This window comes from Chrysemys picta, chromosome 2 (assembly GCF_011386835.1).
Source record: "Chrysemys picta bellii isolate R12L10 chromosome 2, ASM1138683v2, whole genome shotgun sequence".
Lineage (NCBI taxonomy): Eukaryota > Metazoa > Chordata > Testudines > Emydidae > Chrysemys > Chrysemys picta.
The window spans coordinates 95,094,705-95,111,558 of NC_088792.1; the positions used below are offsets into that span (position 1 = coordinate 95,094,705).

General features: G+C 39.2%; 1 protein-coding gene across 1 annotated transcript in view; it reads right to left on the reverse strand.

The window, feature by feature from the left end:
• LOC101942985 (uncharacterized) overlaps positions 1–14,378 on the reverse strand; it is a 78,208-nt gene extending 63,830 nt beyond the window's left edge. Inside the window, exons 1-2 of the mRNA XM_065582452.1 lie at positions 14,114–14,378; positions 13,497–13,995 (exon numbers count right to left, since the gene is read on the reverse strand). Coding sequence (XP_065438524.1) covers positions 13,497–13,995; positions 14,114–14,156 — 542 coding nt within the window. The 5' untranslated portion in view covers positions 14,157–14,378. The remainder of the gene's footprint in view (positions 1–13,496; positions 13,996–14,113) is intronic.
• Positions 14,379–16,854: the final 2,476 nt, after the last annotated feature.

The following is a 16,854-nucleotide window of genomic DNA, read 5'->3' on the forward strand; positions in this document are numbered from 1 at the left end:
ACAGTTATTCAGTAAATATTCCAGACTTTTACACTTGTACTCACTTTACTCATTAGGACCCAATACCCCCCACAGTCAATCCATTGGTATCTTTCGGAGTTCCAATTCAGTTCAAGAGCAATACATGGCTTTTGTGCAAATTCCTTGTCTTATATTCATTTATTCAGTACATTTTTTTTGTCCTTTAATTCTATTTTTCTTTTGGTAAATAATCAAGAATAAACATACTTACCAGAAACAACTAATTTGGTTCCTGTGCCAAAGTACTTGATCCCGCTTGAAGTATCACATCGACTTTTCGTTTTACAATAAGCTGTGGTACTTTACTTATGCTGCTGTGTCTTTGCTCAAATAACCAGGCACTCTAACCAGTAGCTGGGAAAAAGCTTCTAATGAAGTATTCTTATTTTCTTGACTGCTTGGAGAACTTAAGTAATTTCACATTTTTGTGACATCATAAAGTTGATACATAAATTCTCTTCACAGTGATTCTATTTGCATGTTCTTGAAAATGAATCCTCATTGCTTAAATGAATCCTCACTCCTTTAAATGGAAATTAGATGACAGCTTCTATTTGATAATGGTTTAAATAGAACCTTGGAACAGGTGGTTCTCAAACATTTTCATTGTGTGGTCCATATATTAAAAAAGATATTGCGTCATAGCCTACAGTATCCCATTCACAATAAGATTGACCACCTCCTCACCCTGTAATCACATCACATTCCCGTGGCAACTGTAGCAATTGCTTACATGGAAAAATAATACCTGGAAAGTATTTCATTCTTAGCTGTATTACTGAAATTTAATAGATGGAAATGAGGAGGATCCAGCATTATGTGATCAGCCAGCTCTCTACAGACCAGCACAAAGAGCTCCATGAACTGCTGCTGGGAACCTATATCCTAGATACATATTTTGCTACCCGACTGTATATTGTTCTAGATTCTGTATTACCAATTTACTGCTATCTTTTTATATGGCTGCTGGGGAGGGGAAAAATATTTTTCTCTGCATACACAGTCGCTTTAAAACAGAACAGAGATAACATCTGAGGAAACCCACCTGGAAGATGATTTAGCAAGTTTAAGGAAACTAACGAGAATATATTTTTTTCTGTCTCTCTCTACTCCATCTCACAGACACCCACACCCCATTCCCATGAAGAATAATTCTGGGAAATCACTGACTGTGTATGAAAAATTGAAAAGGAACATATATAGAGAAGCTTCTCAAAAATGTACAGGTGGTTGTGTCAAAGAGTTTGTCTACCCAAGACTTTTTGGGGAATATCCCCCAGCACTGCAATCGTGCTGGTGAATCTTCACAGGTGAGCACTGAGGGAACTGGTGTAGAGAGAACAATGGTGTTCACTGGCATTTTATCACCATGTCTTCTAGACATGCTGTGAGCAGGGTTAAGTGACACCATCATAAAAATGCCAGCACTAGCACTGCTGCTGTGCTCTCATTGGCGGGTTTGTACTGATATTAGCACAACAGTGGGAGATTTCACAAAATAAGTCCGTTGTTGCCCCTCTTCTAAGCAAATATACCAACTCACAATTGTACATTATAGTTGTATTAATATTATTGGTCTTGCAGATATAGAGAAAACAAAACAGAGTTTAGCCATAATTTGCACTCTTGTAGCACTTTCCATCCAAGAATTCCAAAGTACTTTAATGCATTAAGCTTCAATGCCTATGTGAAATAGGTATTATTCCCAGAAGGGGAAACTGAAATCCAGGGAGGTTAAGTGACTTGGTAATGCAAGAAATGTGTGAAAGAGAGCCAGGCATCAAATCCAGATCTCCTGAGGCCTTATCCTGTCCTTTAACCATAAGACCATCTTTCTTCACACACAATGCAGGCACACACCTTCCTAAGACTGGAAAAGCGACTGAGATCAGAAAGAATGGATGATCCAGTCTCTCAAGAAGAATTTGTTTTCTAAGAAGAAGTAAGTTCCCCAAATGAAGACTCTCTAGGCTATGTTGCTGATCTCAATAAGTGACAAAAGAAGAGGTAAATCAGAGAGGACTGCGTTTCATACAGCCTGGTCTCCCTTTTGAACTGAGATATAGAAATCTTTGCCAATGACATCTAGAGTTCTATCTCCTGACGTGCATCTGTGTAGAGCTAGTACAATTTATCATCAACAAAAAGAGAGCAAATAATAGGTAAATTCAAAAGCACCTAAATGAATTAGGAATCCAATCCCATTAAATTTCATGATTGTTGGACGCCTAATTCATTTTAAGTACTTTTGAAAATTTAACCTGATATCTGCAGGAACTTTAATGTGATCTAGTTTGCCTTCATTCACAAAAACACCACTTCAAACTGCTCTGACTCTGCTGAAAAGCATTTGACCAACCGGAATAACCCTTCCTCATCTTTACCCTAAGGAAACAGGATTGGAAACTTATTCCTGTAGATGGACATATGCTGTCTAGAGGAATCCACAGGCTACTGTTCTAGCCAGTGGCTAAGAAGGATTTGTCATTCAAGAACCATGAGGAAGGGAACTGTTTAACGTCATTCCTTTTGTAGCAACTTGGGTAACCCTGGCTCATACCAACTGGGATCACCTTAATGCATCACCACTCAGACACTGCAGTGATGAGTGACAAATAACAATATAAAACAGACATGGAAGGCTACAGACTACCGGCGGAATCTGGGTTAGGTTGTAAGGACTGGCCAAAATCTCCCCACTTCTAGGCCCCAGGAACAGTGAATAGAAGGGCAATAGAAGAATGATCTTCTCTCCTTCTCCTGTGGGTAACTATGTCTATTTTAAATGTGCAACCATATTTATACATTAACATAGGGAATTTAGATTTAATAAAAATGGATTTATGGTAGGTGGATGAAGTGATAAGAGAGAGATACTGGCAGGATTTCAAGGTGCATGGTATAGACCAACATTTTAATTATAGGTGCCACACTTTAGTTATAGATGCCTGTAAGTTAAGGTTGCCTGAATCTTCCCATTATAAGACACTCTTTTCAGTTGTTTTTATCTTTACCAAATTTAACTGTTGTGACTCAAACTTTCCATGCCAGTTTTCTGCTCTAGGCTGATTAAAAAAAAAAAAGTTTTAGCAACAGTGGTTCAGCCTTTGGTGAGAACTAGATTTCAGGAAAATACCTATTTTTGCCCATATTACATTTTTACAACTGTTTCTTTGAGAATCTCTAGCAGTCACATATTTGCAGCAGGGACTTGAAATTTGTGAACAAGGTGGCCATTATGTCAGGGATGTGTTGTTTACTATTCCTGTGGAAAGAATGCCCAAATTTGGCCAAAGTTATGAGCCTTTAAAAAATCTCACTTTGCACAGGTCAGTAGTAACTTGTTTGAGTCTGGCAGCTTTAGTCAGCAGAAGCAGAGTGGGAAGGGAGATGGTTGCCAGAAGTGGGGGTGTGCATGGGGGGGAAGCTGTGTAAGACAGGAAACAGTGGTTAGGTGGAGACAACGGAGGAGGAAAGGGACTAGAAGTAACGGGTGGTGGCTAGGAATAGAGGGAGGGGAAGGGGTGACATTTGGGTGTGTATAGGCATGGATACAGGGGACGATAGGAGCAAAAGGGAAGGGGACAGAAGATGGAGGATGAGGGATGATAGGAGCAGAAGGGAGAGGTGAAGATGGGGCGGGGGACAGAGAGAGTGTTGGGGAGGAGGGAAGAAGGCATGGTCTAATGCTTAGTGCTAGCCTTGGACTTGGGAGACCTGGGTTTAATTCTGTCTTTTGCAATAGGCTTTCTATGTACCTCAGTTCCCCATCTGTAAAATGGGGGTAAGAATACTTCCTTACCTCACAGCTGTGTTGGGAGGATAAATGCATTAGAGATTGTGAAGTGTTCAGATACTGGGATAACTTAGATGGTTGAGTGCGGGGGATGAAACAGAAGGGTCTCTAACCACTAGCAAATCCCCCCTTGGAGTTCCTAGAATTAAACCCAGGAATCCTGAGTTTCAGTATTTCCCTTCTTTCAGCAAATACCTGTGAAATCCATTGGCAAAATATGTATATCATCCCCCTTTAGTGCCTGATCTACACAGAGGATAACAACCTAATAGTGATACCAGTTACTCTGTTAGTTGAAGAGACAGAGGTCTATGAATGGAACCTTTGTTTTTGTTTTTTAAATTAGGACACTGTATAAAAAAGACTACTTTAATAGAATATTAAGGTTGCAAAATCAAGCATTCAGAAGTTAGCAAATGCCAGACTTAATGTTGCCCAGGCAACCTTAATTTGGTCCCCTTATGTATATGTGTTATGATACAGTCTTTAATTACATGATCACACACTTTTTCTCCCGCAGGACTCCTGTTTCATTTTGTGCACAGGGTGATTGGTGCTCTGGGGTTGAATCACGGGTGTGTAATGAAGGAGGCTGTTGTATGTAGGACCCTGGACTCATTTGTGGCAGAATTTGGAAGGTGTCTGGTGGATGAGGGAGGGGGTTGCAGGAAAGGAAAGGCTGGTCTCATGGTAAAGGCAGTTGGGTGCCAACAGGGATAATTAGATTCTATCCCTGCCTGTGCCTCAGAGTTCCTGTGTGATGCTGGGCAAGTCACTTAAACCAAAATATTAACAGCTGGCCACACATTATGTGCGCCTCCTTTTCTGGGTGTCCTCCTGGGTCCTGATCTACAGAAGCTCTGAGCGCTCATGACTGCAACTGAAGTAGGTCGGAGCAGTGCTTTGAACATATAAAGTGCTATAAAAATGAAGTACAGTGGAAAATCAGGCAGTAGATGTCTCAGGTTGAACACCGAAAATTAGTGGACACCTTTGACAATTTTGGCCATAATCCTTTTGTGTCTGAGTTCCCCCAGAATAAAATGGGGTTAATAACACCATTTAATCTCACAGAGCTGTTGTGAAAAGAAATTCATTAATGTTTGTTAAGTACCCAGATACTACAGTGATAGCACCATAGAAATGCCCATGTTTGGAGGTTCTGCATTAAATAAGGCTTTGGGCCACATAATGGATGTGAAGGATAGAGAAATACTGAATAACTACTGTTTCACTGAATGAGGTAGGGGTCCTATGCAAAAATAGCATGTGATAATGTAAGTAAAGATTCTATCATAATAACATGGTAGTTGTAATATGATTTGGTCCTGCCAGTATGGACAGAGCAAAACTGAATTTTAGCCATAGTCTAATCATCATACATAATAACTTGCACTGGTGTTGCACTTTCCATCCAAGAATGTCAATGTACTTTAATGTATTAAACGTCAATGTCTATGTGAGGCAGGTATTATTCACAGCAGGAGAAACTGAAACCCAGAGAGGACAGGTGACTTGGTCAGGCAGGAAGTGTGTAAAAGAGAGCCAGGCTTAGAATCCAGATCTCCTGAGGCCCAATCCTGTACTTTAACCAGGAGCTGGGCAGTAATAAGAGCCACCAGGGAGCCCAGGTGGCTACGGAGAGCCCCAGACCCTCCACCTCACTCTGGGTGCTGTGCCCCAGAGGTGTGGTGATGCAGGGGGCAGAGCCTTATACTTTTTGAATCGATCCTAAGTACAGGTTTACATTCTGGTTCATTTCAAAACTATTCCAGGAATCTCTAGAATAGTCAGAAATGGAGTATGGAGACAATATTTTCTCTTTTTTAAGAGAGCTAAGATATGATGTTTTGTTTTGGCACACTCAAAATTCAAAACCAGCCAAATGGTTTTAGCTCAAATTTTCCAAAGTTGTTTACCTCTAATTGCTGGGTTACAGAGATGCTTTTTCAGTCTTGAGAATAATCAGTTTAAACTCTGATGCTATCCCATACAAAAGCACTTCACTAATGTAAATAAGGGTGCATTTCCTGACTGTCTAATCAATACATATCAAGGAAATCACAGTTAAGGCAACCTTAACATCCAAACCACTCTCCATTCACTTACCTTACCAGTGAGATAAACTAGGGGAGATTTTGAAAGGCACATATGGTAGGTAAACACCTACTTTTAAAATCTCCCCTATAGTTAACCAAAACTTGCATATTAAAAAACACTATGATAATGTGAGGAAGGGTATGTCTACACTGCAATAAAAGACCCCAGCTGGTCCAGGTCTCCCAACACAGGCTTGTAGGGCTGGGGCTGAAATTGCAGTGTAGACGTTTGGGCGTGAGCTGGAGTGTGGGCTCTGAAACCCAGCGAGGCGGTGGGTCTCAGAGCCCAGGCCCCAGCCTGAGCCTGAATGCCTACACTGCAGTTTTTAGCTCTGCGACCTGAGCCCCACGAGCCCAAGCCAATGGATGCAGAGTCTGAGACTAGGTGCCATGGGATTTTTAATGCAGTGTAGCCGTACCCAAAGGGAAGAGAAATAAAGGTTCCAGATACCCTTTAATAAGGCTTCTCTTTAAAAATCACCAGTATATTTTATCAGGAGATAAATTTGCCCTGTGTATACTATTTATGAACCTTGGTTAGCACCTTTAAAAAGAGAGTTAGAAAAGCAATCTTTAAGCCTTGTCCACAATGAGAAACTTAACCATTGATGACAATATTTTTCTTCAATGATTCACCTTAAAATGATATAAGGAATGACCTATGTTCTATTGATGAACCAGTTAATATCACTTCAGGGGGAACTGTTGCTGAATGCCATTTTGAGAAATTACAGTAAATACATTAACATGTATCACTCAATGACAAATATTAATTACGAAATTAGCAAGGATGATACACCCTGAAATGACTTTGTTCATTTATTTGACAAATGTAATGCAGTGTTATGCATAACAGTCATCACTTCTGAAAATCAAGCCCATTTAAATACCCAATTAAGTATTTAGGAGCCTAACTATAGTCAACCACTTCTGAAAATCTCGATTATGAAGCATTACTAACAATGGAGCTCTCAACACAACTCAGCCATCAAATCTTTGCTGAGGAATAGAGGGAATGTTGTGTCCAAATCCCAAAGTGGATTAGCAAAGTGCCAATTAGTGAACTTCTGCTGTATCTCCTGAATTATTTTTAAATAATTCTTCCACAGTATTAATTTTGTCACTCTAGAATTGAACTGATCTAAAAATATCTTTTTCACTTTATGCAATGTTTAAAAATTATCACATGCTATAGAGTTGGATAAAACACAACCACAAATTTTTTTATTAAAAGTTTGAATTAGAAAAGATGAAAATATCCTCATTTCATCACTGAGTTTCTGTAAGTGCATGAAATAATAAACAGTAAATCAGGTTGAAAAATAATTCTATACCAAAATCATTATTCATCTGCTTGTGTCACAATGCTGACTGCAAGTGATGCATTTTTTAAAAACAGTATATTGAATTTACTAGTTATCACAAGAAGTGAGCAGGTTCAAACACTTTTACTGCCGCTAATCTCTGTCCCCTGTTTGTCACTGTGGGATACAACCAAGAGAATAAGGTTCCCAACCCTGCTAACTGCCAAAGAAGTATTTTCTACAGAATGAGGCAACATTCTCATGTTATAAATGTGCATCACAAAGAAGAAACAGAAGGTTGTCGATATTTCAGTAGTGTAGAAGGTCCCCAATTGGGCACCATGTATCCTGTGTATTCTCAATTTGTTCCAACATTTAATTGCAGGTGAAAAATTAGAGGCCATTTAACAATATATTTGGCCTGTACTCCACAAAACATATTGGTTTGAATTTTTAAACGCAGTAAGAAGGGATTTAGGTGCCCAAATCCCTTTGAAATTCAGGATCCTTTGATAATGTCACCCATTGTCTTTAGTCAACTGAGACACAAATAGATTAATAAATATTAAGGCCCTATTCCCACAAAGTCTTACACATGTGCTTAACTTTATGCATTGTGAGTTGTCCCACTGATGTCAAAGCTTGTGAAGGTTCCTTTTCTAAAATGGTTTCAGCTTGTTTCTGTGCGGTCTGGATATCCTAGAGTTTTCTGAAACTATTTTGAACTGAACCAAACTATAACTCTGTAACTAGGGTTGTGTTCAAAAGTATTTAAAATATTTTGAGTTTAGAAGCAAATAAAGACAGCTGAGATGTAAGACTACCTAACCAAGAAAAATCCCTTCATTAAAGAACTTTCCCTCATTTTGGAGATTGTCACCAAATAAAGGCGATTTGATTTTTTTTGTTCTTTAAAATTCAGATCCTCATGCTCCAGCACTAATTAGTTCAATATTTGGGGCTCAATCTTACATTCCATATGCACTGAAAACACCCAGGAATGCAGGACTGGGCTGAAGAGTAGGTTTACCAAATGATTTATTCAATCAAGTCTCGTAGGTATTTAAAAGACTTTTACATAGCTTCCAGTCCAGTGATGTTGTGCTTTGCAAAAACGAATGATTATTTCTCAGATTTCTCTTAGATGTTAAGAGCCCTTTTTTTTTTTTTTAAGAAATTGGAATCACATTTACATGCTGTCATTTGCAAGCACATGTCCAGATTGGGGATTATTGTATATGCACATAGACTGCAAGATGGAATGAGTGTCTGTCCAATATAAATTCTGAATCGTGTACATAATCAGCAAGTGTGTGTGCAGAAGTGGATGTGTTGATACATGAGCAAAATCAGATTTACATTTCTGGCTTCACTTTAGGCCAGAACTGAAACTCATTCAGGACAATAGGATTCTTTCCTTTGGCTTCAATGGGCTTTGGATAACACACTTTGGGAAGATCAGACCTTCATTTCTAAGCAAATAATGGTTTCCAGTGTGGAAGTACTTGTTACAAGATCTGAATTTCTCCATGATCTTAGGTATTTTTTTCTTAGGAGGAACTTACTTAGCCAATATTTGATATTTCTCTTTGAGAAGAAATTTTATTACTAAAGCCTATTATTGTATCCTATAGCTTTAATACTTAATAAATCAATCAAGCAATCTCGGGATATTCGTGCTGTAATAAATAGTCTACACATATAATAGATTTGCTTCTCCATTCTTTACACAGTCAAAATACCTGGTAAATGTATGGGAGTTTTGCATGTGCAAAGGGTGGAGGATCTTATACAGGTAAGACAACTTAGGAAAATTGTCAATTGTAAAATGTAATGCTAAGTAAATTGTATCCACATTGTTAATATCACAGAATATTCACTTACAGCAACATGCTGATCCTGATCTGATATGTTTAGAATTAATTATGATAGTGTATTCATTTTAATAGGCAGCATTACAAAAAATTACCTTTAGCTGAGAGCTATAATATACTAAAATAAACTTGATTGTGAATTAAGGTTTAAAATAGACTGACCATTCTAGTTGATTTATATAAATGTGCAGAGTGTGATTCTGAGAGAGTAAGGACCTGATTTTCCATTGTGCTGTGTTTGTGCAGTCAGTTATACCAATGCAAACTGGGTGTAACATGCTACTTAATCAGAATGGTAACATTTCCCATTAACTTTCCATAAGCATAAATGGCTTCACAAGAGCAGGGCAAAGAAGACTCAGGCCCAAGTATATATTATTAAACACTATTAAGAATACATGCAACCACTAGTTTGCCTGCAATGCCAAGGTACTTCATACAAGACGGCAATCTCTAGGACCGAATTCTTTCACTTACACTGGTGTAAGTGCAGGAATTCAGCTATGAAGATACTGACTACTTCAGAGATTGCTTCTTTTGTTTTAATTAAGAAGCATGATGTTGTTACTTATTTCAAAGTTGTTTAATTTTATGCATGTTTATGAATTTTAGTTAAAGAATTCGAGTAATATCAAATCTAAGACAAATTTTTGCAATTGGACCAAGGACCCGCATGCTTATGGTGGCACATCCCCTGAAAAATGTCATTAAACAGCTGATCTATCAGTAAAAATTGCAGGTTTGCTCTGGGATTGAAAAGTTGGCGTTCTCAGGGTCAGATCCTACAAGATGCTAACAGCCTTTAACTGCCATCGAAGTCTACAGGAATTGATGGTGCTCAGCACGTCACATAAAGTGCTCAGTACTTCACAAGATCAAGCTTACAATTGTTGACCTTACTTGTTATAAAAAGTTTTCTATTATTATCACAATAAGCCTCTTTATCTTTGCATTATTGTAATTACAACATAACTTACCTGTTACAATGAGCTTGGTACCAGAGCCAAATACTTTGATGAGAACACCACTAGTAGTAAGTATCACAGTGAGCAAATCCTTTGCAAAAATCTAGCGCGGGTATCTTTTTGTTAATGAACCAGTAGCTGTTGCTTTAAAATAAATCTGATTTGCTATTTAAATTGCTTTCAGATATTACAATAAAATAGTAAATAAGGAGAGTACACGTAAAATAATGTGAAAACTGTGGGGGAGATTTTCAAAGGCACAAAAGGCATTATGGTGTCTAACTATCATTGAGCTTCAATGGGCATTGGGCACATAAATGCAATGATAAAATGGGTTAGATTAAGGGTGTTGAATATTTTGTGAAAAAGAACAAATAACATTGTAATTTTTGGTACACAGGCTGAGGTTATAAAATTAAGCCTGTACACTGCCATCATTACATAATGGATCTCCCAATGATAACAATAGATAGAGGGTAGACGATAGCCTTTAAAATGGGTATATTAATGGTGAAAATTCTGGCTAATTCCTGTCATTTGGTGTAATCAGGAATATGACCAACAGAAAACATTTGCTCTTTAGCAATATTTGTGCAACACAGAGATTAGGCACCCAGCAAGGATGATTTAGCAGGATCTAGAGGGAAGAATATGCTTAAAGACACAGAATACTCTGAACCTCCTTAAATCTAAACATGACTAAAACATTTGAACAATTGAAAATGTCTTTTAAAATATCTTTCTATCTCTATCACGTACCTGGTCTTTATGTAACAGATAAGCAAACCTCTTTATTCCCCATTACTGGATCGAATCAAGAAGATTTTACTGCATTTTTGCCTTAAAGTTAAACACATGCTCAAATTCTTCTCTGAATAGGAATAGAAACATGCTTAAGTGCCTTACTGAACTGGAGTCTTTATTAGGAAAAAACCACAATTGCATAAATTTATTGTTACTATAAATGCACCCCTTAATGCTATCTAAGGGCCACATCCTGCAAGTGCTGAGCATCCTCAACTCCCATTTAAATGAATGAGCATTGAAGTAGCTCAACACCTCATAGGACTGGGTGCTAAATATAGTTTATTGTATAAAAAACATAAATTCTACCTTTCACATTTACTGCTAACAATGGGCTTAGTTCCACTTCTGAATAGTTTTGCATGATCTCACAGTCTTACAGTGCTAAACAAGATCTCCAAACACTTTACATTGTTCTCAGTGAAGTGTTTCTGGTTCTTTCTGATTTAGAGAGACTACTATGGGTGAAATCCTGACCCCAATGAAGTCAATTGGAGTTTTACCTTTGACTTCAGTGGAATCAGGATTTCACCCAGTATATTTATGAATAGCTTGCTTTTGTCCTGGATAACAAGCATAGTAAATGTATGCTTTGAAAACATTTTGAGAAACTTACTTGAAACCACCAGTTTGGTGCCGGAGACAAAATACTTTATTCCATCATTGAAATCTTCTACAAAAACTAATGAATCGTCAAGGTATGAATTTCCCTGAATTCAAATTCTGAAGTTATATTTTAAATACAAAGTCAACAATCTAAACAAGACTTGCTATAGGCCAGGATGTTATGTGAGTATTAAACTGAGTTTATGCACTTTGTGAATTCCTGTGCCTTTTTCTACCAAAAATGTTTTCTGCTCCTTGACATACATCACTCTCCATTTCTCTCCTTCTTGATTCTTAGCAGCTATTCAGTAAATATTCCAGCCTTTTACTCTTGTATTCACTTTACTCATTAGGACCAATTACTCCCCTCAGTGAATCCATTGGTGTCCTTGGGACTTCCAGTTCAGATCAAGAGCAATACACGGCTTTTGTCTAAAATTCATTTATTCGGTACAATTTTTTTTGTCCTTTGTTTTTCTTTTGCTAAAAAGAATCAGTCAAAAATAAAAATACTTACCAGAAACAACTAGCTTAGTTCCTGTGCCAAAGAACTTGATCCTGCTTGAGGTATCACATTGACTTTTCGTTTTACAATAAGCTGTGGTACTTTACTTATGCTGCTGTGTCTTTGCTAACCAGTAGCTGGGAAGAAACATCTAATGAAGTATTCCTAGTTTCTTGATTGCTTGGAGAATTTAATTAATTTCACATTTTTGTGACATCATAAAGCTGATACATAAATTCTCTTCACAGTGATTCTATTTGCATGTTCTTGCAAATGGATCCTCATTGCTTAAATGAATCCTCATCCTTTAAAATGGAAATTAGATGACATCTTCTATTTGATAATGGTTTTAATAGACCCTTGGATCAGGCGGTTCTCAAACATTTTCATTGTGTGGTCCATATATTAAAAAAGAGATTGTGCCATAGACTACAGTGTCCCATTCACAATAACATTGACCATCTCCTCAGTCTATCATAATACCAGGAAGAGTCAAGCATATATTTCATTTCACCAGCATGTTGGCTTCTGCAACCTAATTTTACTTTCACGTCCTTCCTGTTTTGGGGTGAATATTGTCAAGACTGGGGGCAGGTCTACACTATCGCTTAAGTCGATCTAACTTACGTCGTTGGGGTGTGAAAAAGTCATCCCCCTGAGTAATGCAAGTGACAGCAACCTAAATGATGTCCACACCAGCGCTATGTCAGCTGGAGACGCTCTACCACCGACATCGCTTTCACCTCTCGCAGAAGTGGAGTGATTATGCAAAACGGGAGAGCTCTCTCCCATCAGTATAGAGTGTCTTCACCAGTCACACTCTAGCGGCACAGGTGCACTGGAGCATCTGCGCTGATGTAGTGCTCTAGTGTAGACTAGCCCTCAGACAGCTTAGTCTCAGTCTAGGGCTTTTATAAACAAATATGCTGTTCTACCAGCAAATACTCATTTGCACAAACTGTTATACATATGCAACATTTTGCTGCCATATGTGATTGTCTGCTCTCCAGAGACGGTTGCCTATCCAGATGCTTAAAGCTAAGCATGTGTGTAAGTGTCTGAAAAATCCCCTCCAAATTTGTTTTGGCTCAACCCAAAATAAAACCTATTTTGATTTTTCATACCAAAATGAAAAAACGAAATATTTTCATTTCAGATTAAATGAAACATTTTGTTCTCGCCAAAGCATTTTTTGTTAGTTTGTTTTTCATTGTTTTATTTCGGGGACGGTTGCACCTTTTCAGTGTGTGTTTGTTTTTTTAAATAAATTTGACAAAATTTCAAAACAAAATGTTTCAAAATGAAAAGTCAAAATGTTTCATTTTGAAAATGTTGAAGTGAAATTTCAACTTTAAAAAAAATCATTTTTTCAGCAAAACTATTTGTAAATCCAACCAAATTTGTAAATACTTTCGGTCAAATTGAAATTGCATTTTTGGGAGGGAATAAACTATATGTCAAAACAATGTGGACCTGCTCTAAAAGGTGTGGCAGTGATTTGTAACAAAATGTAATTCAAAACTGCAGTTCTATGCTGTTGTTCATCCTGTCATATTGCAGAAAACAGTCAGGAGTTTCTGCTGTTGGTTCCAAGTTGACAGGAAGGATAAGGGATGGTTCTGGTTTCATACACTTGAAAGGCTGTGGCTCAGAATGCAGAGTGGGTTTTTGTACGGGTTGTCTATGGCTTTCTAGTACTGTGCGATCCCAGGTGGCACAATAATAGGTAGCAGCATCCTCTAGGGTTAGTTGGTCTACTCTGAGATTAGCGGTGGATGCCGAAACATCATTACTAGCAGTAAACTTTTCGCTATTGAAGCCTTCATCCTTAGAAATTGTTCCTGATCCAATATACAGAATCCTCTTTGGAGCTTCCCCAGGTCTCTGTCGATACCAGTGTATATAAGCACTGTTAAGATTAAAACCTTGGCCAGAAATTCTACACGCCATACGTGCAGTTTTAGTTACCGCTCTGGTGACAGACAATGGAGTTTGGATCAGAGTTATTTGCGTATATCCATCTAGAAAGAAAAAAGGAGAAATGATACTAGAAACCTGAAGCTGAAGGAATTTGGAACGTGTCTTGTTGCTGAAGGAATGGGTACATGTAGAAAAGAACAGAATGGAAAAATGACTTACAAGACCATGTTGAAGTCACAATAAGAACCTGCAGCAGTAACATTCTCACTGGTTGGGTTGAACTTGAAACAGAGGACTATGAAATAACCCCTCAGACGGAGAGACAGGGAGCGAGGTGCAGCTGGGGAGAGGAAATGGGTTGTTTAAGCAGGATCCAATGATAGGTCTCCTGCCTGCAGATGTGTGGGGTAAGTTTTCAGAAGAGTCAAACTATGTATGTTGTCAGGTGGTCAGAAGCTAAAATCCCAGGAGTGGGGAGGGAGCTGAAGTCTCATCTGTTTCCATAAACAAACTGGAGGGGTAAAAATGTTCACAAATCAAGGATTGTGTCCTCCAGATAATGCAACCACATATACTAAAACAGAAGTGAACTCAAGTACAGTAAAACTTGTGTAATTGTTTGCACAGAATCCCATGTGATTTCCATCTGTCAGGTGCTTTATTTTTGGTTTGTTTTACAGGCACAGCAAGCAGGGGCATGCACAGGAATTTAAATTTTGCTTCAAATGTGCAGGTAAAAAGTCACCACAAGGTTTCACTTTAAAGCTATAATATAAGCACATACCTATGAGATATTAAATAGCGTATGTGATGGAGTGTATACCACACATTGGCAAAGAAAGAGTTAACCTGATTTGCCAGACAGCAATTAGTGCATCCAGTTGCATCTGGAGCGGGGCCAGGCCTAACTTAGAATTATGCTTAGCTGGGTAGGACTGGGTGGGTGAATTAAGGATGAATGCTGGCTGGGAGGAGTCGGCTGTTTGTAGCTACTTGTTACAGGGTTCTTGTATTGAAACCCAGAGTAGAGGGTAGGCCAGCCAGGCTGCCCATCTTCCCCTACTGGCTGCCAAAGAAGGTGCCATAAAATCCCCCTGAGATAAGGGGTATAAGGGTAACTGAGTCCCGAGTTGGGTTGAAGATCTGTCATAACGTCATTGGACTGTTGTTTTGTGTGATTCTCTGTAACCCTGGAAGGGGTGGGACTGAATGTGACCTGGTGGAGGGCTGAGGCACAAGGAGGAGACCACAGCAGGGCTGGAGTGGCTGTTGGCAGGAGGCACCAGAGGAAAAGACTTTGCCAGCCACATGGGGGCATTTTGGTGCTACCCTTTGACAGCATATTTAATTGTTATTAATGTTAAGACATATGTATATGTTGCACTTTGGAGAATGTGTAAATTATTGTCATACAGTGGCCACAGATCATCTGAAGAGTCACTGTACTCTTTTCAGCCTTTGTGGCTGAAAACCAATAAGAACTTCTTTCCCTACCCCACAAAGAGGTGTTGGGAAGGGAGTTCCGGAGACTGAGTATAGAACTAATCAGGCTTGGTAGTGGAGGGGAAGCTGGTAAGGGAACGTATTACTCCTGGTTAGGCTGGCTAATATATAGTGAATTACTTTAATCTCTCAGTATTGTCCTAAGCAACTCAAACCCACCTTCAAATCCTTACACCCTCTCTTATAAAACTCCAAATGCACAATAGCTTTACCCCAAGAAACTCCTTTATCTACTAATGAGTTACAAAAAACCTGTGCAGGGACTGGGTAGCAGTTTCAGTATTTAAACAGCCTGTCTTGGAAAGTGTCATCTCTGGATCCCCGTGACCTTTAATTCTGCTTGATTGCACTTGCACAAATTATTGACTGGTGCTACTGGGCCACCAGACTGTGGTATGAGAGTCAGGATTTTTCTTCTCTGTGTTCCTCCAAATGATCTTAAGAGCCCTTGATAGATACTGTGATAACGTGATTAGTGTATATGTGCAAAGAACAAGGATGGTAACACAAATGCTCAGCTATGTGGCATAAACCCAGTCCTGCTAGCAGCTAAAAAAGACTCTTCTTCAGCCCAGGTGAAGGGGACTGTGCTTTTTGGAGTGGGGGCTGTGCTTCTTGGCAGTAGAAGGATCTGAAGTGTATCCCTGCTGCAGCCAGGGAGTTCCAAGGCCACAGTGAGTAGCATAGTGACAACTTCAGTGGTCATGGATTTCTTACCTTTCATGAAATGATGGAATGGAACTCAACTCTGCCCGGGTCACTTTCCAAATGTTAATTAGCCTTATCTGTCTACACTAGACTTTTTCCCTTAAATTTCTCTCAGTTGCTACCCCTGGGTCAGTTCCACTGGTGGAAGTATGGGAACGCTGCTGTAGAAAGGTGCCTGGGGCTGCCAGCAGATTTACGTCTTTCAGGGTGTGTTGTCTCTCTAGATTTACCTTGGCTCTTACCCTGGTTTTCGTCAAAACCCTTCTCTCCTCCTCACACAAAACCCTTATGCCCAGGCTTATATGTGTTTTGAACCTGGGCTTGCTTGTCTGGCTGGGAGTGTACGTTTACAGCCTGGATTTTGCTCTAAAGTAGGACCAAAGCTGCCTACTTTGCAGTGGGGTTGCAGCTGAATCCCAGGTTGTGGAGCTCAGGTTTTGATAGTCCTCTAATGCCATCCCACAATTCCCTGGGGCTGTATTTTCTGGCCTTCTACCTACAGTACTACCCATTCACCTCTACTGGCTTATATACCCAGTCAGCATTTAACTGCTCATTTCATCCAGCCTGCTCCACCTCTGCTCTGCTCACCTCAGTGGAACAGCTTGAGAAGATTCTGTCCCAGCATGTCCTAGCTGGTCAAAGCATCCGGGGTCTCGTTGTTCTTTGCCATGCTCACACCAGAGAGCATGATTTTTGGGAGGTGCACCTGAAACCAGCATCTGTGCAAGAGCATCTCCAAGAGGCTG